The 25,943-nt window shown below is 37.5% G+C and overlaps 1 protein-coding gene across 35 annotated transcripts in view; it reads right to left on the reverse strand.

Moving 5' to 3' along the window:
• The window catches only part of CNTN3 (contactin 3), a 370,445-nt gene that overhangs the window by 262,747 nt on the left and 81,755 nt on the right, over positions 1-25,943 (reverse strand). For all 35 annotated transcript variants that reach the window (XM_021069237.2, XM_084989060.1, XM_021069229.2 and 32 more), the window contains one exon: positions 15,020-15,154. In XM_021069237.2, the coding sequence (XP_020924896.2) occupies positions 15,020-15,063 (44 nt within the window). In that variant the 5' untranslated portion in view covers positions 15,064-15,154. The remainder of the gene's footprint in view (positions 1-15,019; positions 15,155-25,943) is intronic.

The following is a 25,943-nucleotide window of genomic DNA, read 5'->3' on the forward strand; positions in this document are numbered from 1 at the left end:
AAACAAACAACACACACACAGTGCCATCTGTATTTAAAACTCCCTGGTTGGCACATCAGATTGTCAGTTTTGTTATATAAGTTCTCAAAACAAGAGAGTTTGTGATGCCACTACGAACAATGTCAAACAGGGCAATGCTCTTCCCAGTATCCAGGTGTTCTTTGAACGACAGTTCAAACATACTAGTGCCCCATGTCCACAGGCAACACCAATCAGTGTCGTAATGGCAGCAACTAATCCCAGAGTTGCCTGGATGCATTAAGTCCAGATAATAGCAGCCTTTACCACTCCTCCTTGTTTATGGGATTAGAGGAGCAAATAATATTCACACTTTGGGATAAACGAGTAGGTCACCAGAGCTACTCAAAATGGCAACCTACTAATTCTACTCTCATAGGTCAACAGACACCAGAAAGCTGTCCAGGTTTAAAAAAAAAAATAAAATAAAATGAAAGGAATCACAGGTTCAGAGAATGTGGATTCATGAGTCACCAGACCATCATACACCATCCACCATCCCTTGAGTCTTCTCTTTTGAAAACAGAGGATGGTGGGTCTTCAGTAACTATGCAGTAAGTCCAGGAAAAGAGCTACTTCTTCCTTGAAATAGTCTTCCAAGGTCATTTGTCACAAGCTAGGGCTCAGGTCTGCCTTTTTTTTTTAAAACTATCTTTTTAGTTAAAAGGAACAAACTGTCTCCTGCTTAAGTGACAAGTGGGAATATTATCTTTGTCTCCAACAATCTCACAAATAAGAAAAGTAAACCCAGGTGGTATAAATAGAAAGTAATGAGTCAAATACCAAGATAAGAGCTTAATTCCTCAGCTGCCAAGCAGAAGTTAGAAAAGGAAGCACATTGGTAAACAGAGTGGCCAGGGATGGGTACATGAGGGGTTTTTTTGTTTTTTGGTTTTTTTTTTTGGTCTTTTTTTTTCTGCTGAGATCAAGTTGTTGTTTTCCTTCTTTTTAAGCAATAAAGGCCAACAATGCAGTATGGCTAAAAAGCAGTGTTTCACAGTCAATAAATGCCTATCACAATGAATAGGATGTTGAGCAAACATTTTATTATCAGCAATATTTCAATCTCAAGCATTAAACATGGAATTTTGTAAGTAGTAGTATCTCAGTGATGCAAAATGGCACAACTCAATTTGTCATGCAGTGGCTATTATTTCAGGCTCCAATTATTCTGTCCTTGATTTGAAACATAAAAGAAATAGTAAATAAAAAGGAAGCTGAATAAATAATTTCCATTTATATATTTATTTACTGAAGGCAAAATGAATTCTAACATTTCATCCATTTACAGAAGATATTTGCCTTCTCATTCTCACTGACATTCTTCAAATAAATAAATGTGGTGTTCCTTGTGGGTATTATTAGTTAGCCTCCTTTAAGAACACAAGAAAACTAGCAATCACTGGACAATTACCACCCACAGTAAAATAGCTAAACCTCTCTCTCTGTGCCACACTTGGCAAATAATACCTCCAAAAATTGTTCAATAATGTGTTACTGCTTCAAGATTATGGGAAGCAGTATCACAACAGATAAAATGACAGTCTTCTTCTAGAGTTTCTTCAAATTATACACACAGATCATTATGTCAAGATGCTTACCTAATTTGATTGTTCCCTACCACATATTTTTCTCATAAAATAATTTTAAATTTAAAATATCTTCATCTAAAACAGCATCCAGTGTTGGATATTTATTTATTTATTTATTTATTTATTTATTTTTTTTTTTTGGTCTTTTTGCTATTTCTAGGGCCGCTCCTGCGGCATATGGAGGTTCCCAGGCTAGGGGTCGAATTGGAGCTGTAGCCTCCGGCCTACGCCAGAGCCACAGCAATGCGGGATCCGAGCCGCGTCTGCAACCTACACCACAGCTCACGGCAACGCAGGATCGTTAACCCACTGAGCAAGGGCAGGGATTGAACCCGCAACCTCATGTTTCCTAGTCGGATTTGTTAACCACTGCGCCACGACGGGAACTCCAGTGTTGGATATTTAATCACAGAGTTCTGTCACTTGACACTGTCTCAAACATTAAGTGTAGACTGGTGTTCAAAGAAAGCAACATGCAGAAGTGAATATAAATTGTACCCGTATGTCTTATTGGTAGTGACAAAAAAGGGACACTGAGTCTTAGCATTCCAAACAAAACAAGGACAAGGCGCCTTGCCACTTCTCAAACTAAAATATGCAGCAGTTTCTAAGTATGAATTTTCCTTTGAAAGTAATATGGATGCAAAAATAGTCCCTGTGAATGGACATTTTATGTCTAACCTATGAATTTATGGAAATGGGGAAGGGATTGGGATGTAAAAAAGGATGAATGGCCCCAAAAAGTGGCAGGTGATCCTTAAAAAAAGGGAAAAGGATCAGTTAAGGAATGCACTTTAGGTTCTTCATGATGACAGGATCCAATGATATACTAAGTAAAACAAAAGCAAAATTTTTTAAAACTCAGAAAACAACAACAAAAAAATATGTGGGAATTGGACACCACACAGTTGATGTGAGAATGATAGAAAAACTTAGGTAAAACACCTTGCACAGTGCTTACCACTGAGTTCAGCCAAGGAACAATGGGAATTATTTTCATGAAAGCTCAGAGACACTGATTAACAAATGATATTGGCAGGGAAACGGCCAATGTTCATACTGGTGGGTATTTCTACACAATCATACTCATCGTACAATCGTACTGATTAACAAGATGGCACAGACACAATACAAAGGAAATGTCTGAGATGTTCAAGGGCCCATTCTCCCAACATTCAGCAGAGGGCGAGATGGATCCACAGAGTCACCTGAAGCAATACATATTAGTGTGGGTCCACAATTCATCCCATGAAAGCATTCTGGAAGCCAGCACTAGAATTTACTAAATATGACCCCAGTGTGTTACGAATGGCAATATTATCTCTAAACCACTTGCCCACCAAGGCAATTCCCCCCAGTTAACACCAACCAAGCCTCACGTTTTCTGACTTAGGAGCAGCTCTATCTCATAGGAACCCTTTTCCTTTTGGCAGCCCATTCTCCTTGGGACAATGCTTTCTCTCCATTCCCTTGAGGTTATTCACCTGAAGAGCAAGTAGAAAAAACTGAAAATACACAAAAGTGTTTTCAAAACACAATGCTTTCCACGGCACATCGAGGCTGTTATGCAGATACACCTGTCTTCCGAACACTGGAAAGGATCAACACTCTCCCTTCCCCAGCATCCAGGAGGAACCATGTGGTTCTTTTCTGTAGGAGGATCTGCAACATGCCACACTCAGAAAAGGCTCCATGCCACTGAAAGCTCCACAGGGAGAAATGCAGGCAATCTAGAACCAGAAACCACTGGGCCAATAACTCAACAACTGGCTGTGGGACTGTGAGCGAGCGCCTGAAATGCTCTAAACCACACTGCTCTCATTCACAATGTGAGTGAGGCCTGGAATCCAGAAGCCTATGGGCAAGGGCACAATTCAGTTTTAACAAAGATAATGTTATCAATGTATTTTCCTCCTTCCTTCCCAAATAATTCTTCCTTAACAGTCTATCAATAATTCAGAGTTTTCTCTTCAGCTTTTTCTCAGATTCCATCATCTCCCACCTCTCCTCTTTTCTGAAATGCTTCAGGAATGGCCACCTTCTCCTGCAGATTTAGAGAAACCTTTCACATCGCTGCTCTGTCTTTACCTCTCACCCCCCACCTTGGGTTAGGTCTACTTCCTTTCATTTAACTCTCCATCCATCATCCTTCCACAGTTCCACTGGTTAGTATCACTATGGAGACAAATTACCTTGATCTTGGTCTCCTACTCTGATACTCATCCCAACATACACGCTGGGTTCTAATGTTTTGGCTTCAACAGACTTTCAGCTCCTATCATCCACTTTTCAAGCACCTCAAAATTCAATATGTCGCAAACACATCTAAACCCCTGCCTCCTGTGTTTCTCATTTCTGTTAATTCCCTCATTATCTTTCCATTCAATGTTAAAATCCTAAAAATCCCTTTTCACAATCTCTCCTCCTTCACCAGGCATAGCCATCCAAAGGTTTGTCATATTCTTTCGCTTCTGGCTCTGTAATTTTTCTCATCTCCAGCCTTATCTTTTTGATTACAACCACACTAGGTGAGCACAAGTTAGCCCTCATTTGCTGTATTATAATAACTTCCATGCATGTCTCCTTTCTTCTAATTTTTCTTCCTTCCAATCTCACCTCCACATATCCTACTGGGGCAAAGGTCTTATGGCAAAGCTAAGATGCCAACATTCCACAACCTTACAATCTCTAGGCCTTTTATTCCCCTCTAGCCTGCTCTTTACAACTTCTCTTCAAGTATGCAATGGGCTCAGAGTTTAGACCTGTAATTTCCAATGGGAATATAACTATAGTTTATAACACTGTACTGTGTAAGGGAAATTTGCAAAGAGAGTAGAACTTATAAGTTCTTACCGAAAAAAAAAAAAAAGAAGATACATAGAACATATATAACTTTACATTTTCTAGTAATAAAAAAGGAAAATGAAACAGGTAAAATTAATTTATTCATTTGCTATAAATACCTCAATATATGAAAATATTACCATTCCAATATCCAATCAATAAAATGGTTAGTGGAATATTTTCTACCCTTTTAAAAATGTCTTTGAAACATTTTAAGCTTATGACGACTCTCAATTTCGATGAGCCATGCTTCAAATGATCAATGGGCACATGTGATGAGTACATCACACTGGACAGTGCAGATACAGAGAAACACAATTTGGATTTGAAATCTGCCTCCACTTAAAAACTGCATGTGACTTTAAGCAAGGTGGTAATATCTCTATATCTCAGTTTCCTTGTGTAAAGTAATAATAATAACAACACCTAAAGTTATGGGGAGAATTAAATTAATACAAACAGATTTCTTCAGGAGTTCCCACCGTGGCACAGTGGTTAACGAATCTAAGAACCATGAGGTTGGGGGTTCGATCCCTGGCCTTGCTCAGTGGGTTAAGGATCTAGCGATACCTGTGAGCTGTGGTGTAGGTTGCAGACGCGGCTCGGATCCCGTGTTGCTGTGGCTGTGGCATAGGCCAGTGGCTACAGCTCTGATTGCCTAGCCTGGGAACCTCCATGTGCCACGGGAGAGGCCCAAGAAATGGCAAAAAGACAAAAAAAAAAAACCAAAAAAAACATATTTCTTCAGCTGGAGGTGACATGCAATAGAGTTTCAATATCCATCCATCATCATCATTATCAAAACTACTCCAAGCTTGACACATATACGCATACCTAGGAGCCAACTCTGTTACACTTTTCTCTAGCCTTGAATGATTTTTTCTACCTGAATGAAAGTGTCTCCTACATATTCATATGTTAAAGCCTCATCCCCACTGTGGTGATATTAGGAGAAAGGACCTTGGGGAGGAAATTAGGATTAAAGACATCATGAGAAAAGATACATACACCCCTATGTTCATAGCAGCACTATTCACAATAGCCAAGACATGAAACAATCTAAACATCCATTGACAGATGAACGCATTAAGAAGTTGTGGTATATATACACAATGGAATACTGTCAGCCATAGAAAAGAACAAAATAATGCCATTTGCAGCAACATGGATAAAACTAGAGACTCTCATACTAAGTGAAGAAAGTCAGAAAGAGAAAGACAAATACCATATAATATCACTTATATCTGGAATCTAATATAAAGCACAAACGAACCTATCTACAGAAAAGAAACAAACTCATGGACATGAAGAACAAACTTGTGGTTGCCAAGGAGGAGAGGGAGGGAGTGGGATGGACTGGGAGTTTGGGGTTAGTAGATGCAAACTATTGCATTTGGAGTGAATAAGCAATGAGACCCTGCTGTATAGTACAGGGAAATATTATATAGTCACTTTTGATGGAAGATAATGGAGGCTAATGTGAGAAAAAAAAAAGTGTGTGCATATATATATATATATATGTCATATATATGTATGACTGGATCACTTTGCTGTACGGCGGAAATTTATAGAACATTGTAAATCAACTATGATAAAAAAAAGCTTAAATAAAAAAGAAGTCATGAGGATGGGGTCTTCATGATGAACACTTCCCTTCAAAGAGAGACCAGAGAGCTTGGCTCTTTCTCTCTCCCTGCAATGTGAGGACACAGCAAGGAGACAGGCATTTGCAAACCATGAAGAGTATCCTTGCTAGAAATATTCAGTTGGCACCTTGATTTTGGACCTCTCAGCATCCAGAATTATGAGAAATAAATTTCTGTTGTTTACAATACCCAATCTCTAGTATTTTATTACAGCAATCTGAGGAGTCTAAGAAAGCACTCTTAGATTACATCCAATTTTAACATAATGGTCATGTCTATGGGCTCTGCCATGAGACTATCTTTCAGACCACTTTCTTTTTTTGTCTTTTTGCTATTTCTTTGGGCCGCTCCCACGGCATATGGAGGTTCCCAGGCTAGGGGTTGAATCGGAGCTGTAGCCGCCAGCCTACACCAGAGCCACAGCAACGCGGGATCCGAGCCGCGTCTGCGACCTACACCACAGCTCATGGCAACGCAGGATCGTTAACCCACTGAGCAAGGGCAGGGACCGAACCCGCAACCTCATGGTTCCTAGTCGGATTCGCTAACCACTGCGCCACGACGGGAACTCCCAGACCACTTTCTGAATTCCAGTTCAAACCCTTATTAATTAACTGCGTGAAGTTTAGGAAATACCTTAAAGTCTCAGAACCTCAAGCCCTTGTTTATAAAATAGGGCTAACAATACCACAAAGCTCAGAGAATATAATTCAGGCAAGGCCCTTAGCTTGGTGCTAGGTATAAAACAAGTAGTCACTACATGTTTAATTAGTATAACACTAAGACCTTGCTCAAATGCTGTTCTCATCAAAAATATTTTTCTTTCTTTCTATAAGATCTCTCTTCTAAGAGCTTCCATGCCAGTCTTTCAATATTTTTCTTAAATAGCATCATAAATTTCAGCATTTTTTTCTCCTTTCACTGTGTGTGTGCCTTCATTCCTTCCTAGACAGACAGCAACCCAATTTATCCACCTTGGACTCCTCCACAGCACTTATCACGATGCTTTACACAAAGCAGACATTCAGTAAACCCCTACTCAATGGCTGTTCAAAAAATAAGTCTGGTTGTAATGTATGAGATACACTGCAGAAAGGAGAGAAAACAGGCAGAGAGCCGAGGAACAAGGCCAAAGCAATAGTTGAGGTGAGAGATAATAAAGACATGGGCTGCCGATGGAAAGGTGTACTGGAGATTGGAAGAGGGATGGGGTGAGAATAGATAATGAGGAGGAAGTGTAATTTAGCGTAACAGCCTTCTCTTTGCTTGTAGGTGTAGCTGCAAAATATGTGCTACTCACTAATAGTCAAGGTCCCTTTTGTTGTGGCTTATATAAAGCCATGCAAAGATCTGGCATTATCACTGCAGTGGCACAGACTAGATCCCTAGAACCTGGAATTTCTTCCTGTATGCTGTGGGTGTGGTCAAAAATAAAAGCTTACTATTATTCATGAGTTAATACTTAAGAATGCACACTTATATACCAGTTACCTAATCCATTTAGCTCTGCTAATATAATCCATGGAAAGGCATAATTTGCACAGGGGTACTTAAAAACACTTTCATATGATAAATACTGTATTTGCAGGAGTCAGTGAACTAATCAACAGATACTTTTGAGAGAAGAGCTATTTTAAGAGCTAAATAACACCGTGGCTTTTATTTAACCTTATGTATTGGTTGAACTCTGATAGCATCGCCAACACACATTACTTTTTAAGTCCCCCCAAAGCCTTCTTTGTCACCAAAGAGCTTACAACAATCCAATATGCAGAGATCAAGGTTACGGGAACAAAACATGCCTACAATGTCTGCATTCTTCCCCCCCACCCCTGATTTCCACATGCATACGCTGATAAACTGCAAGATTTTAATAGGATAAATGAAAAGCAATTCAATATTTAGGGTGTTGCAACTGAGGGTATGATTTGAAATAAGTTTACTTGGTAAAAACATGGAGGATGTCAAGATTTATAAGCAGAGATCAGTGACATCTCCATTTTACCAGTATCAGTGCTTTCAAGTCATATTACACTGCACACAAATACCACAGAAAAAATGACAGTCATTTGAGTTTATGGCAACAGTTTACTTGAAGTGCCATATCCAACGCCACAAACTCATTTTCTCAGTGATTACAAGGGTAGCGGTATTAAAACCAACTGAAAAATATTCCTCAATTATCTCAGGGAGAACTTGGGAAGTTTATTTTGCTTCCAAAGCTTCCCTTAATCATTATCTGGATGAAAGACTAGCACAGAAAGTGATTCATATATTAAGATGACAAAGAACAGAGTGGAATCTATGATGGAGGATGCTCAAAGATGTGTGGTAGGAGGATGGGTCTGGATTTGCACACAAACAACTTGCACACAAGCAGAGTTTATGGCTTGCAAATGAGGCCCGACATGTATTTTGTTTGTACATGTTGTCCTTCACTGTTCTAGAGTGTTAAAGGAAGTCAGGGCTCACATTTGGTGATCACATATTTTATCCTTAATTAAAACACCAAGAAGTTTTGAAATGATTCAATCAAGGTGATCCATATCATCTCAAAGCTGACCTGTGCTTTTTCCTGCACTTAGGAAAACCTATGAGTGGACACAGGCCTTTATTGCCTCAGTAGCTCTTGAAAGAGGCTAACATACATTTCACTAGTCAATGCAGGTCTGTGGGAGAAAGGATTATGCCAGGTCATGGGGGCTGGAGGTGGGGCGTTTACTGCTTTTGATGATGTAACTCTGGGCCAGGGATCAGACCTGAGCTGCAGCTGCAACCCACACCAAAGCTGCAATAATGCCAGGTCCTTTAACCCACTGCGATAGGCTAGGGATTGAATCTGCATCCTGGCACTAAAGAGACACTGCCAATCCTACTGTGCCACAGCAGGAACTCCTCGATGACGGTGAAGCCAGAAGGGGGGCCATGTCAATAAGTCCTCAAGGAGCCGGTATCCTCTGATTTCTCTGGTCTGAAGGCACAGAAGCAGTTTTTCCCTCAGGCTAGCTTCCCTAGTGATTACAGGCTGGCCACCTGGCAGCAGATAGAGCTTTGGGATTCCTCATTCAGATACAATAGGAGAAAGGGCACTTTCCACAAAGTTCGAACAAAAAAGTCCTTGAATCAAGCAAACCTTATGAGGAAAAAAAAAGGGAGGGAGTTCCCTCTGTGGCTCAGTGGTTAATGAACCCATTGTTAATGAAACCCACTGAAGATATGGGTTTGCTCTTTGGCCTTGCTCAGTGGGTTGGGGATCTGGCATTGCCATGAGCTGTGGTGTAGGTTGCAGATGTGGCTCAGATCTGGCGTTGCTGTGCCTGTGGTGGAGGCGAGCAGTTGTAGCTCCAATTCAACCCCTAGCCTGGGAACTTCCATATGCTGCAGTGTGGGTTCCCCACCCCCCAAAAAAGAAAGCAAAAAAAATAATAATAATGCCATGAGCTCATTGGCTTAGGCCATCACTGGGGCAAATCAGATGGGTCCAGCCATGGAGCTCTACATGGTTCTTCCAGGCCTCACACGGCTGCTTCATGACTGTAGAAAACATTGGACATGCCAACACAATATCTACTAAAAAGAAGTTAAGGACAACTAAGAATCATTTTCTCTTCTAGGACTAATTCCTTTTAGGGTTCGTGGCTACTTGCTTTCGCAAATAATTTTTAGGTATTACAAAATAATAACAAATTTCAACATCTTGATTATTCACTATGATTTTAAGAGAAAAAATTGATGAAATAAGAACACCTTAAAACTTTTACAGAAAGATGACATTTTCCGTGATGGTATTTTTAACTATACATCAAAAATGATTTTAGTTACCCAAGGGAGCTTCTCTTTCCAAAAGACTTACATTTATCTTGCTAGTCCCACAGAAGATTAAAAACCAACCAGAATGTTCTCTGCAAAGTTTCAGATTTTCGCAGGCATTGATTAAGAGTTTGACTATATTCATCAAGCAATGATGCCTGAAATCAGAACTTGTCTGACAAAGGATTCAGTATTTGCTGCTAATACACACTCAGGAAATATTTACAACTTTTCAAGTGAAATCAGAAAGACCCCATTAGCTTCTCCAATGTGGGCTCCCTCTGGAATATTAGATATTAGAAAAACTTTGCAAAATGGTCAGGTTTCTATTTTATGAGTGTTGAGAGCAGTGCTGTTAAATAGAAATACATGTCACACATATTTTAAAATTTCTAGTAACTCTATTAAAAAAGGTTAAAAGAAGCAAATGAAATTAGTTTTAATAATATTTTTACTCAACTCAATATAACTAAATTATTATCAATGCAGCATTTAATCAACACAAAATTACTGAGACATTTAAGTAATTCATTCAAAAAGTATTTTTGGTAATGTCTCAAATTCTGTGTGTAGTTTACAGTCTCAACTGGGACAAATCTCAATTTGGGACGTGCTCTATTTTACATGCTCAGCAGCCACATGTGGCTAGTGGTTGCCACATAGGACAGTGAACTTCTAAAATATCTAACACATTGAACAATGAACTAGTAGGTAATTAAGAAGCAAGACAACACTCTCCCTGTGTCCTCAAAGATTTTTAGCCCACAGCCTATACCTCTGACTTAACTCCAGAAGAGAAACTACTGAAGTGGTAAAGTCTAGTGATTAGGAGCTGTTTTAGATTTCAGAGATATATAGAAATCTTGATTCAACCAGATAGACTGGGCAAATGACTTAAACTCTTAAAAGGCTGTTTCCTTATCTCCCAAACAGAAACAATAATATCTCATTGTATGTTAATTAGATGACTGAAGTAAAGCTTTTTCCACAGTGCCTGGTACACAGTAAATGAATCTCCATTAATGTTCTTAGTATTGTTCATTTTGCTGGCATAATATTTTTTTTCTCATCTGAGTGTTTTTTTTCCTTTTCTGGTTCCTTCTCAGAATTCTGGAGGGTTCTCATCTCTCTCTCTGTTCTCAACCTAGGTCTTTGGCTCTTAAACTTTTTTTTTTTATAGCAACTCTCTAAGAAATATATGTAGGATCAAGTCTGAACAAACATATATTAAAAGGGCAGCTCCGTGGGGACTGAGATATTATTTTGTTCACTGCTATATGTTAAATGCCCAGAACTGCTCAGAAGACAATATTTACTAACTGGGCCATATAAGCTGATCTATTATACTCTATTGCTATTTTAATTTTAATGTATTTATTTTAATAAAAAATGCTGGACATGATCCACAGGGCTGATTTTTTATATATATATAATGATTTTTATTTTTTTCCCAGAACTGATTTTTTTAATTCACTATTTGGTAGTGAACTTCAGGGCAGAAAACTCTCATCCCTGTTTTGTGCCAAGTCTTCATTTCATCCACAAGGGACACCTCTGGATGTGGACACAAGGTGACACAGAGCCTTGAGATCATCCTCAACCTTTTCTCTTATACCCCACAAAAATATATTCCACCTACAAATCTTCATGAGTCTACCTTTGAAATACGTCCAAAATGTCACCACCACCCCTTCCACTGCCCTGGAGTCAGCTACCATTCTTTGCCTGATACTTCACTGACTTCTCACTAGTGCCTCTGCTGGTTCATCTGCCCCACTACAGTCATCAACACAGCATTCATCCAGGTCCTCAAAAAAAAAAAAAAAAAAAAAAAAAGCCAGATTACATCACTTCTGCGACAACCACACTATGGCCCCTGAGGCCCTTCAGAGTAAAAGCTGTAAGTATTTTCAGCAATTCACAAGATCTTCATTTTCTTCTGCATCCATCTCCAAGTTACCTCTTGGCTCTTATCTACTACTTCTCTCCTATAACTCTTTATTCTCTAACTGCTAGCTTTCCTGCTCTTTCTAGAAGTACCTAGCAAGTCATATATTAAACACTTGCATGGACTGCTGACTCTGTCTGGAACTCTCTTCCCTAAATACCCAAAAGGTCAACTCATTTACCGCTAAATCTTTGCCCAAATGTCTCCTTTTCTATGAGGACAAACCGGATGACCTCATTTAAGACGGTAACCCACAACGCAGCCCCCAACACCCTCATCTTATTCTGCTTTTTTTTCCTTCATAGCATCATCTACTAACTCAATGTCAATTTCTACACCAACATGATGGAGTATAAAACCCACAGGGACACAGATCTCTCTATGGCACATAATAGATGCTTAACAAATATTTTTTAAAGAATGAATGCAGCCTGGTGTTTTTCAGGAAAAATGCAATCAAGTTTGTTTTAGGACAAATTGCTGGCCAAAAATTACATTTGCCTCTCTGCTACAGAGAGAAACACTCAGAGACAAAACAATAGAAGAAAACAGGAAAAAATGCACAAAATAATGGATAACAAAAAGCTTAAATTTGAGAAAATAGACAATGCAAATTATTAAGCACTTGCTGCATCTATTGAGTTTGTCTTTCAATAAACTCTAAGTAAGTGAATTCATAAAATATGTATTTACTTGGCATTTATTTAGAGATCTTCCCTATATCACGACAGATTCTTAACTTTAAAGTCTAAAAAGAAGACCTAATACTGGTTAACAGAACATCACATTCACAAACTGGCCTTTTAATCCACATTTTACATAAATCTAAAAGGAGTACCAACATTCTACATATAAAGAATTGCATGTAATCAATTCTCTTTAGACAACTGGTCATATACCATTTTTTTCTATACTATACTTATGAAGATACCAATTCTCTAAGAAATATGACAAATTTTATATGTCAATTAATTATCTATTTATCCTTTATAAACTCTTATAGCTTTTTTACCAACAGATCCAGGAAATCAAGTTGACCTTTAAATTGTTTAATGTCTTAATATTTTAGTAAAATACATACTGCTTTCTCCATAAACTTGTTCATAAATACATAAAACATTTCTAAAAAAATACTAAAAAACAAGCAATAAAATTTGTACACAGTGTAAAACTACAACTTAAAATTTTAAGCCTTAGAAAAATTGATCTCATTTTCTTTAGCTACACTTCCATTTTCTGAATATATCTACCTGTTTCCAATTAATTCTAAAATTTCAAGGTTGTTTCCATAAAGGTTGAAATTGTGAATAATAATATTGCTGTAGTATATTCCGTTTCATTTTGCTCCTTGTACAATAACAGAATTCAAATTTAAAACTTTGTAAATGAAGTTAATAATCTAAGAAAAAATTTTACTTAGATATTTCTGTTGGTCTTTCTCCAAAAGCTATTTAAAAGGTATAAATTTATAAATAATTATTCCTTTTTCTCTCAGTGTTAGATGAGTAGAAGAGAAAATGTTTTAGGAAACAAAATTGAGGCATCACAGGACAAAACCTGTTATTATTTTATTTTATTTTTTGTCTTTTTTTTTTTAGGGCCACAACTGAGAAATATAGAAGTTCCCAGGCTAGGGGTCAAATCGGAGCTGTAGCTGCCAGCTTATGCCACGGCCGTAGCAACCCCAGATATGAGCCACATCTGAGACCTACACCATAGCTCAGGCAACGCTGGATCCTTAACCACTGAGTGAGGCCAGGGATCAAACCTGCATCCTCAGGGGTACTAGTTGGGTTCATTACTGCTGAGCCACAATGGGAACTCTTAAAAAAAGCTTATTTTAAAAGTTGGAGATTTTAAAATGGTTTAAATATGTTAAGAACATTTGAAGTTTGACATATGGGCTCAGAAGTCTATTCTGATATAAACATGACTTCAAATAACATGTATTTTACCTGACAATGCATTTGGCCTCATTCCACATCAATTTTCACCTCTTAGAAAAGAAAAATGACAGGCTACTTTTTTGTTATTTTCCTTATAAAATATATCTTCATCTCAGGAGATGGATGCTGAAATATTTAAGGGTGAGAGGTGATCACCCAGTTACTTTCAAATGGTGCAGTCAGTCAATCCATCAATAGATAATACACAAACATATGTATAAAATAGAACAAGCACAGTTAAAGGATGAGTATAGGAGTTTCCACTGTGGCACAGTGGGTTAAGAATAGACTGAAGTAGCTCAGGTCACTGCAGAGGCACTTGATCCCCAGCAGTGGGTTAAAGGATCCAACATTGGTGCAGACGAAGTGTAGGTCATAGCTACAGGTAGGATTCGATATCTAGCCTGGGAAGTTCCATATGTCACACATATGGCCATAAAAAAACAAAACAAAACAAGTACAGATTTACAACAGTTAAATCTAAATGGTGCATATTGTTTGTTGTACTATTCTTTCAACAATTTAGGTGCTGGGAAATTTTATAATAAAAGGAAACAAAACAATAAGATAAAATAAACCCAAAAACCCACAATTATTGTACATTTGTCACTTCATCTAAAAGAATCCTTGTCTCATTCCCCCACTGTTCCACAAAAATGAAACAAAATAAACAGAAAGGAAATAAATTAGATGATTTTTAAGAGTTGCTTTGGATGGTGGATATTTAAGAGTTAGTCCTTTTTCTGTTTTGTTCTAAACTTCAAATTTTCAAAATTGAAAATTCTATCCTTATTTTCAGTCCCTTAAAGTTAGTGGTTGAAAGAAAAACTGTATTGTTTTTAAGATTAGATATGAAAATACTGACATTCTCTAAAATCTATATTCTCCCTTTACACTAAATATTATAAGATTGAGCTATTTTGGTATAAGCCATGAATTAACATTCTCAAATTTTGATTGTTATATTCATAACACCATAGTAGATCCATAATATTAAGTGCCATTATATTTGTGATGAAAACAAAATGGCCTGCAGAAATTAGAAAGGGAAATAAGAATCCAGTTATCAGAGAGAAAATTAGAATTTTCTTTCTTGGAAAAAAAATTTGTTTTTCTTTGCTGCTGGAGAATCATTAATTCAACATTTAAAAATTAGTTAACATATGACTCAAGAATATTTCTAACTTCAACTTAGAAAATACAGCTTATCATTACCTCCTAAGCAGCCAATGAATGAAAGCAAGATCAACTGTTTCCATGACAACATCATCTTTAATTGCCCAAAGCAAGAGTAACTCTTGTCCAGTCTCTGATGAATAGAATGCTTTGTCTTCAGGTAAATCCTTTAATCTGTAAAATATATATACAAAGAAGTTAGATTTGAAAAAAACGAATTGCTTTAAAAAGATTTTCTTCTTTTCATAAAACTGTACCATTCACAGTCACTCAAATTCCTTAAATGAAATGAATCTCTTTTGATGCAAAAAAGATGTATGAAATGTAGATACTTAAAATGTGCTTTATGTAACTGACAGGCAGATGGACGTGGCTTCACCAAATTAGAAATGTTCAACAATACTAAAATATTAAATACTAGTACATTAAATATTGAAACTTCTGTTAGATAGTAATTACAACAAATAAAATATCATTGTGAAATTCTAACTTTTCTCATTTTCTCTCAAAATAACATTTTGGTCAAAGTAAGAGAGTCAAAGCAGCACATATCTTGAAGAACTGCTTTTCATAGCCTCTATATCTCTCATAAAGCATGTAAATTATAAATAGCATTATCAGTGTTCATCTTAAGCCTGTTTTTTTCTTTTTTTTTTTCTTTCTGGAGACAACTGCAGAAAGCCCCCAATTACATATGCTGCACAAAACAGATTTAAAAAGTGCTAATGATGGAAATGGTTCTGTGTTAGAATCTTGTGCAGGAAATTGTTTTATCTTTTGCCTTCTTGAATTTTCATCAACTTGAATGTGCTGGCAAAGAAAACAATTGCGTGAAGAACCAGTGTCATTTTCAGTGGCCATTTGATTGGTTAAACTGCATGGTTAATGATCAAGTAGGCTAGATGCACACACCTGAAATCAGAGAATCTTTTTTTGATTGTTGCAACTCAGCTGATTCCACAAAGAGGAATTAATGACCTTAATGTCAGCCATTTTAGCCAAGAAGGTGTAAAACTCTGTCAGTAGCTGCTATGCACTGTGCTGTATTGGTAGTCACCGAGCAAAGGAGAGAAATCTCAATGGTTCTTAAGTATGAGACCATTTGATGTGATATGATGTGTTCAATTAGAATTCAGTGTTTCCCAAATAATAACATTTTCAAGAGTGAAAATAACATCTTGAAAGTTATGTACTTAAAATACTATATTGAATCAGTTATTCCTATAGTAACGTTGTCTTTGTTCACCTGCCATACACTATACATTCTTGAAGGAGGGGAGGAGTAAGAGGTAAAGTTGTAGCTAGAATTCCAGGATTTAGGCATAACTCTGACTTGGTCCATGAGAATCCAGAACAGGAGGCAATGCATTTGAAAACTATACCTCTAAGAACTGCAGGTTGGCAACTCACACCATCACAGGATCTGTGACTGTTTCTCACTGTCCCCAATACTACAAATCATGTATGTGAGTTTGAGTTCCCTTTAATGCAAACACTGCAAAATGAATTCAAGTGCAAGCAAGTTATTTAAGAGGTCAATAACAACAAAAACGAGATACGAAAATGTGAGAAAGGGAAAGGAAGGCAGCCAGTAAAGGGTAAGATATAAACACATCAACCCCTCTGTGTAAAGTGAGCATATTTCTGCTGGGGAAACTCTACAAGTCCAGCCCCTGTAGAACATAAGCCTCAGAATAATCCCAGTGTCATGTCTTCATGTCCAGTTATCCAAAGGGCAAGGGAGCTGAAGTATTTATATACCAGCTCCCAGGAGTCATTGTCTGGAGGCTATTTTCAGGGAGGATTAATGACTCAGCACTTCAAGCCTCCAACAGGGGCAGCAAAATGGCTCCAGAAGCCAAAACCTAACTTTAAGGCCATTCAAAAAATGCATATGGTAGCAACTGGAAATGACTTGTGCACTGAAGTCATAAAGGCAAGATGAGATGAATGAGGCACATGAAATATGCCTGTGAAACTGAGACTTTTCAAAGATATTTTCACTAGGATCAGGTCCCAGGAGGCTTATGGCCAAAATTATGAAATAATTGAAATACACAAGGAGTGACACACATTCATTCTACCTTATTCAATAATTATACTTCTCAAGCCTTTCCAGTGGTGGATTTCCATCTATTTGCATCAAAGGCTTTCAGGTACTTAGCCTTCCTTCCATTGTTTTATTGCTCTATAAATGAGATATTTTGTGTACATAGTATTATCCACCGTCAGTAACTGAAAATAATAATGAAATCATTCTAGATTACACTTATATCTGATAGCCATAACAATCATAACTTCCTTCTAATCATTCATGTGAGGAAAAACTGTGGTCCAGAAATCCTAAGAATGACATACATATACACACACAGTAAAAAACAAAAATTAAAAAAAAAATTTTTTTTCAACTAAAATAGAATGACAATGATTTATAAAAGTTGTTGGAAACTTAAAATGCAATAATGCTATGCGGAGTGTCAAATATTCACAAAGAGTTAGGGAGCAGTTGCAAGGTGTATTAAAGCCTGGGGACAATGGATTGTTTTCAAAGACAGGAAAGCCTTAAGGAATACACCTTTGATGGAACAATATTCCCTTCTCTGAGGAGTTAAAGCTATCCAGTTTATACATTAAATATACTTAGAAAAATTTGGTAGTAATAAAATAATAGACTTAGAACACGTTATTGAAATTTTCATGAAAAAGAACATTCTATAGAACCATAGAAAATCTTGTAGCAAAAGATCCTGTACTAATATAACAATCATTAAAATGCACCCAAATAAATATGTGAGGCTTTGATCGATGTCATACAGAAACAAACTATAAGGTCTATGCTCTAATACCACAATGGGAAAACAAAATATTATAAACACTTATAAATAGGATAAGGAGAAAATTACTAGATTGATACATCTCTGGAGGTAGGACCACAGCTAATCCATCAATGTTTGCTCCAGTGTTCCCAACACCCTGTACACAACTTTAGGCTTTCAAGTCATTTTTCTTGCTGAGTTTTAAGAATGATGAATAAGTCAGTTTGGAAGATTAAATCATTTCACTGGACATCAAGTAAGTGAGAAAGTATTTCCAGTGGAAAGTCACAGAACGGGATCCAGCCACCACTTGAAAATGATTTTTGGAAAATGTATACGAAGGCATTAAGAAGGTGGTAACTAAAAATATATATACATATCATCTTCCCAACAGTGAATCCCCAAAGTAACATGTATATCAGTTCCATTTATAAAGTATAAATGTGTTCAAAGAAGTTCTAAAGTCTTTTTGAAAATTCTTTCATTCACTAGGTAATTATTGAGCACCTACTAGGTGCTGGGATTACGATTATGGATGAAGTGGGAGTGGGGTTGTCAGCTAATTGATGATCCCTGCCCTCATGAGATATACAAACAAGTGAGAGTGACATGATTCAATTAATTACAAAGTATTTGTAAACTGACCATTGCAAAGGGTACAAAGAAGGGGTAAGAGTTTCCCTGAAAACTCAATGAGAACATCCTTCATTGTAAAGGTCAAGTAAAATTCCTCTGATGCAGTAAAATAACAGATGGAAGAAAAGAAAGAAAAGATATAATCAGATGTCTGCATTGCTGCAGAGTGAGAAAAGAAATTTCCCAGGTATAGACAAAAACCTGTTACAGCCTTGAGTTGGTCAGTGGGCTGTTAAGTAGCCACTGTCTGGATCCTCTCCCATCAACTATCATCTCATCTCCCACATTGGCCCCAAACCCCACCCCACCAATCTGGACGTACCACTTAAAAATTCAATGATTGGCTCAACAAAGGTTTCCAGAATCCATTTCACTTCTACTTAATCAGTGTTCATGCCCTAGTGTTGGTTAAATATTTTGGTAATCACATCTGGGCATAAAGAAAAGAACAGGCAAAGGGCCTGTGGCTTCAGTGTTCATGGCTTGTTGCAGGAACAGAGAGGAGACTGATGAAATGGAATGCAGATGGCCAAGTTCAGTGTGGTGTGAAATGAGACTGCAGATATATAATGGGGGTCAAGCTTACATGCCGGGCTAAGAATATTGGTATCAGGATAAAGCCCTTTGAAAACTCAGTACAATTTTAACCAGGAGTTGACATGATCAGATAAAACGATGAAAAGACAACGTATTTTGCAACACACCAATTTTATTCTTGCCTTAAGATTCAAAGAAATCAGAGATAAGACAATATTAACCAAGCTATCTTTTTTGAGAAGAAATACGTATAGCCTAATTTTCTTATATATGCACACACACATGCACACATGCAAAGAGGCATATACTGTATAAAGTTTGAAGATAAAAAGAGATCTCATTCAGGAATAATGTTTTTTTAAATTATGTTGGTCATTTTTAATCAATGCTAGAGTAGGACACCAACTTTATAAATAATGAAGATAATTAATACAACCATGACCAAACTTCTCAGCATTGCTAAGTATTGTCACAGAGAGAAAGGACGTATAAAAAGCTTGTCCCACTTCTGAAATCACCAAGCTAAAATAAATACAAAGGAAGCTACTGAAGCAAGACAAATACAAATCAAAATGTCATCTGCTACAATAAAAATATTCAACTATTCACAGGAATGTTTTAAATCAAAGGAAAAACAGATAACCATTAGAATTTTCTCTGCTAATTCGCATTTGCATCTTAGGGCTAAGGGTGAATATATTCACAACACGTTTCTCATGGTGGTCTTTAAATAGCCCCCAAATTTAGTACGTATTGACAACTGGACTATTTATTCTTAATTCTGAAAAAAATGCTAGACCTTGGATTCAAAACCAAAAAATGTTCTAAATAGCTGTTCTTGGTTGCTCTACAAGGAGAAAAAGTTTGTGGCTTTTGTCATACACATTATAAAGTTGCTACTAAGATTGTGGGTCACGAAATACTGAAACATAGTTACAATATTAAATGTTTATACACAATTCTGAATGTAGTCTATGCCAATATTCAGAGTTAAGCTTCTTTACACAGTGGAAGTTGAGGTGTGAGAATGATTCGGCTTCATTTCTATCAGAGTAACAGGTACCTAACAAGCATCTCCTTTTTCAGAAACAAACCCTGGAGCAATTTTGTTGAGAAGGATTGCTTAACATATCTCTCACATCCAATAAAAAAGTCACCACCAACTTGGATATTTAAGAAATAAAATCTATTCATGAATATACATTATTCACAACCTGCACCAAAAACCCCACACACAAAAATCTCGAAGAATTTTGATGCCTATGGGTACTGTATCCTGAGTCTTGTAGAGAAATTAATTCGCTATTGTGGTATGCAACAAAATACCATAGTAGTTAACTAATAAATGAGTTTAATGGCTTGATGAAACTGTATCCTGCTAGATCAGAAATCAGGCATCATCCACCCACTTTGTTTTCATGCATAACCATAATCATAATCATTCACTCATTCGCTATCTGCACATCTTCCAGAAATGGAGTTGACCCACTCCGCATATCAAACCTGTTTCTTTCCTGCAGAGACTGAACTGACAGGGGGTGAAATTTACATGAACACTGGGCTCCACTTCCAAGTGCCTGACAGCTCCACCCATATCCTCCCCACGATTCACAAGTGTTCAGCCAGTGGAAAAAGAAGGGAGAATATAATGTTTCCTGTTTGATGTTATCTTCACACCAACAGTTCTGTGTTTACAGCAGCACAATCAGCAAAATAAGGCAAATGACAGCTGGAAGTCATCTCATGCTCCTGCAGAAATCTATAGCCCTTTACTGTCTTTCCTCCGCTCCTCAACACTTTTAACACCTTCCATTACAGTTATACAAACTCTGGATTTTTCTCTCCAACAAGACTACAATCTGCAAAAAAAAACAGTGATTCAGAACCTTTTGTAGGTGAAGGTCTCTTTTGAGAAATCAGCCAAATCTATGGACCCACCTACCTCTCTATTCCAAATACACTTAGACTGACATAAGCTAACTTCTGTTTTGTACACAGTTGATTACATGGGAAAACAATTTCTTTTACACAGATACTACATATGTGTGTGTACAAAGATGTGTGTATATTATATATATGTGTGTGTATTACGTGTGTATACATTTGGAGCTTTATTTCTTTTTTCATGCAGACATTAATGAAAATTTCATCAAAACGGAATTAAATATAAATTATTCAGAATGGAAAGAAAAAAAATTATTATGTTAAAAACAAACAAACAAACAAATGTTCCTGTGAAGGCCAGTGTTGAAAGGCTTGACAAAGAAATCGAAGTTATAAAATTGTGTTTGCTATAGGGAAGCATGTCTTCTCTGACATTCAGTTAATTTTTGTCTTTTGATCTTTCAGCAATTAGTTTACACTGGCAGTTGTAAAGAGAATCAGTGCTCTGTGCATACATTGCAGTCGATGAATCAGCTATATAAAAATATTGCCAGAACACTATGAAACACCTTCCATTGATTTCAGAGCCTCGTTTACTTGATGCTAAATTCAAAAAGGTCTTCTCTGGCAACTCAGGAGATCCCTCTGTCTTCAACTCACAGACAGTTTCCCTGATCCTACCTTAGAACAATGCCATCTTTCAGTTGGTTGCACTAATTTCATCCAAATGAAAGCTGAAAAGAAAACACACAGCTACCACATCATGCCAACCTTTTTCCTGCTTCAAAATATTAGACAAAATGTCAAGTATTCTTGACAGAGGGTTTACTTCAATTCTCTTGCTTTAAGCCTCAACCTAAATGTGGCCATTTCCAGGGCACAGTGTTTTACAAACATCTCTCCCATCATGGGTGACTACTCCTTGGCATGCAATAATGACCCTGGAAGCATGTTGTGTTTTGGAGCAAGTCCAAGTTTCAATAAAGGTACAGGATTTTCTAATGGAATCTTCATCCTGAAAAAGACTGGCGTTGTCTCATGTTTTTCCAAGGTAGTCAGCAATGGTGCTCTTTGGGGAATTTTTTAAATTTAATTCTTCCAGTGAAAAGAACCTTTCCCTAAGAAAGGGACTTAGATCACATTTAATGATAATAGGAAAACTAAAAGATAAGCAAATTCAGTGTTCTATACTTATCATAGACATTTTCCAAATTAAATAAGGAACAGAATGAACAAAGACAAACTTCCATAATTATAAATGCTACACAGGTTTTCTTTCCTTTTACCAAAGAGGAAATTATTGAAGACTTCATGACACGGTGATGAGGGGCAATGTTCCAACATCTACATCATAACAGTCCTTGCCATTATATATTTATTTAGAATTTATAGTTGACTTAGTAAGCATATGATGCAAATGTTTTCCTACAAAGACACTTTTCCAAATATCAAGATGGAAAATGAATCAGGATACAATAATCACTACAGAGGGATTTGTTGTACTGAATGTTGTTATTTGCCAGATATTGCTTCATACCTTAACCCACTTCACTCTTACAACAATCCATGATGCTCATACTATTGTCACCCTCATTTTTCAGATAAAGAAACAGAGACACACGTGGGTTAAGACTTTTATCCAAGAGAAATGAAGAAAGAAGCCCTGTATTTTCAATATTTTTTCTCATGATATATACCAAGTGGAATGCTAAAGCAGACTGATTGTTAGGGAACCATAAAATAAAACTTCATTTTTTATATATTTTTAAAGGTTGGTGTTAAATATAGTTGGCAATTGAAACTAGCTATATAAGTGATAAGGCATTAAATGTCACTAAATTTCACTACATTTTCAGCAAATTAAATTTCTTTTATAAAGGGAGAGTACTGGACTATTTAAGTAACTAACTCTCCTGCTTGATTTTAAGCATATACACTGTGATAATGGACCCACCCTATTGTAGACAGGAATTAAGAGGAATACAACAACTCTATTTGCAATTAGATCAAGATATTTCAAAGACACACTCAGCCACAAACATAAGGTACAACACAATATGTGAAACTTAGGTTGCCTTTTTTATGGAGACAAAAATACACACCTATGTCCATTTACAAGTGCAAAGAATAGTTTGAAAGAATATACAGGAACTAGAAAAAGCAGTTGTCTCTGAGGAAGAAAACCATGCATTTAGAAACAGAAAACAGAGATAAAATACTTTCTTTATAGATTTGAAACTCTACATTCTTTTATATATTCCAAATTTTCTGCAGTTTCTCAAAACATTATCAAACATTTGAAAAAGGGGAAAAAAATCTCACTTCATTTCCAACATGACAATAAGATTCAAAAATATGTAAAAAATTTTGTGAGAATAGAGGAGAAAAGGGTCAAGAGGTTGAAAAGTGCTAAAAAGTGCTCTTCTACTGGGATTAAGCAGTACTCAGTAGGGTGTCTGAGTACTTAGCATTGCAGGCTCAGCAAGGCCATTCTATTTTTCACCTTGTAATTCTGGCTGAAAGAGAAAGCTCTTGGTGAGAAAACTCATATTCACTGAGCACCTACAGCATGTCGGGTACAGGCACAGAGAGAATACTTTAAAATAAATCATCATCTTTGACCTCCAGGTACTCTCAGGAAGCACACTGGCCCAGAATCATTTTGATACAAGATTCTAGACCAGAGAAGTCTGTAATAGGATGTTAATGAGAAGTTCCTTCTTCAGTCACTAAGACGCAGCCGGTGTTACACCCCAAAGGTGAGGGAGGTACCAGAACAGAACAAGGAACTCATTTTCAAAGGAGATACCACAAAACCATGTGTCTGGCTCTGAGACCCTTGCTCACATCAGAGGCTATGGAACTTGAGTAGAGGATATGAGAAAGGCTTCTTTGGAGAGAATTTGGGTGAGTTCCATCCACCCAAAGGGAAGAAGGAGGATATTCCTTTAAATCCACAGTTGGGGTGGGCGGAGCACTTTAAGGAGACCACAGAAAACTGTATTTTGAGGGAGGCAGTGCTCTAGGACCACACTAAAGAGAAAGAATAGGCTGGGCAGAATAGAAGACAGTAATTTCTAAAGGATACAGCTCCTCAGAGATGTGAGGGGCACAGAATGCATGGCATTTTCTGTGAGCCAGACACTCACCAGAGAGTGCTTGGGGGAACGTAAGTGTCAAACATCCAGAGCAGAACCATCACAGGCTGGGCTGGTGGAAGACCTTCCAGAAGGAAGGGAGGGTATCTAATGAAGCCATGAAAGAACCACTGAAAGACAACATCAGTTCTACATTCCTGCTAAGTCCAAAAATGCTATGATCCTATCGCTGCAATGGAATCAGTCACGTAAAACTTGCTGGCCCCTCTTCTCTTCCTTTGAACACAGTAGGCAGAAATGGAAATTGGGAGTTGGGGGAGGAGGTGTGGGCCTACTAGGTGAGAAAAGAAGCCAAACATTATTTCTCTGATTGCAGACTTGCCCTCTGCAACAGTGAAGCACTGGGGAGGGAGATGAATTTTATATTTTTGTTGTTATTTTAAGCACACACCTGTGGAACATGGACGTTTCTGGGCTAAGTGTCTAATTGGAGCCGCAGCTGCTGGCCTACAGCACAGCACAGCAACAATGGATCTGAGCTGCATCTGTGACCTACGCTGCAGCTTGTGGCAACACTAGATCCTTAACTCACTGAGCTAGGCCAGGGATCAAATCTGCATCCTCATGGACACTGTGTTGGGTTCTTAAATTGTTGAGCCACAACGGCAACTCTGAGTTTTATGTTTAAACCAGATTCTAAGTTTTAACTATTATAAAAGACAGAATATTTTAATTTTTTATTGAAATTATGTTTGATACATAATCATCATCGAATATTGAGTAGACTGGGCTACCTGGGTTTTCTTCCAGGGGCAGGGGAGGAACTAAGAAAAGAAATTCACAGAAAGAATATAAGTGGACAAGGAGAGATAGCAAAGTTGCTTTAAAGTCACAGCTCACAAGCTGTGTCTCTTTACGGTAGAGGTGTAGGTAAGAGCATGAATGAACAGTTGTTAGAAACTAGGGAGACTCCATAGTTCAGGCAGCAGCATTTGAGGTAATTATTTAAGAAAAGGGAGGTCTTACCCAGAAGAAAAAGGAGGAGACAGATATGGGGAAACATAATACCACTGACAAAATCTAGAACCATAGGTGAATTCATGGGAGTGAGTGAAATGACTCACAGAAAATCCACAGAGCACTGGGCTGAGACAGAAGGATGAAGGAGCCCAGTATTTAGGGGGTGACAGAGGAGAATCAAATCCTTGAGGATGACAGAAAAGAAACACGCCTAGAGGTCCAGTGCAACTCTTGTGTGACTGGGCTTTGAAAGCTAAGGGTGCAGGCAGACTATTTAATTTTGCGAGGGGGTGATGAAGATCACAGAAAGGAAGAAAGGGAGTCAGAGTAGGGGGTGCCTGAAAATAGGCCAGAGAGTTCTTTCTATGGTGACAGAAGTATTCTAAAAGTGGGTTGTAGGAATGGCTGCACAATTCTGTAAGTCTACTAAAATCACTGAGTAGCACACTAGTAGGAGTGTACCTCAATAAAGTTACTTTTTTTTTTTTAAAGACAGAAATACAGACAGAGAGCAAGAAAGAAAAAGGAGAGGGGAAAAAAAGAAGAGAGAGAGAGAGAGAAGAGAAGAGAAGAGAAGAGAAGAGAAGGAGAAACTGTAAATTGAGGTCTGCAAATGCCTTTGGTGATGTCACGATGCCCAGTTTCCCTGGGGTCTTGGGAAGCATCAGCCTCGCTGGGGTGGAGAGGTGTGAACAGACGGTGAGGAAGTGGCAACAGCTAGAATCAGCTATGCTTTCAATAATTCAGAATGAGAGAGATGGGATTGTGGTTAGAGATGGGTGGAGAGTCGATAGCGAGTCAATGAAGGATATTTTTAGTTGGAAAATTCTTGAGCATATTTATAGACTGAGGGGAAGAATTTAAACTATAGGAAACAAAAGGAGTCTTCCTGGAGTGACTCGGCATCGTTAATGACTCTGCTTCAGCCAAAAATCATATGAGCAAGAGTTCCCGTTGTGACGCAATGGTTAA

Source organism: Sus scrofa, chromosome 13 (assembly GCF_054392235.1).
Source record: "Sus scrofa isolate SSC_HxYL_T2T_F1_AM1 chromosome 13, Sscrofa_HxYL_maternal_Yorkshire_Landrace_v2.0, whole genome shotgun sequence".
NCBI lineage: Eukaryota > Metazoa > Chordata > Mammalia > Artiodactyla > Suidae > Sus > Sus scrofa.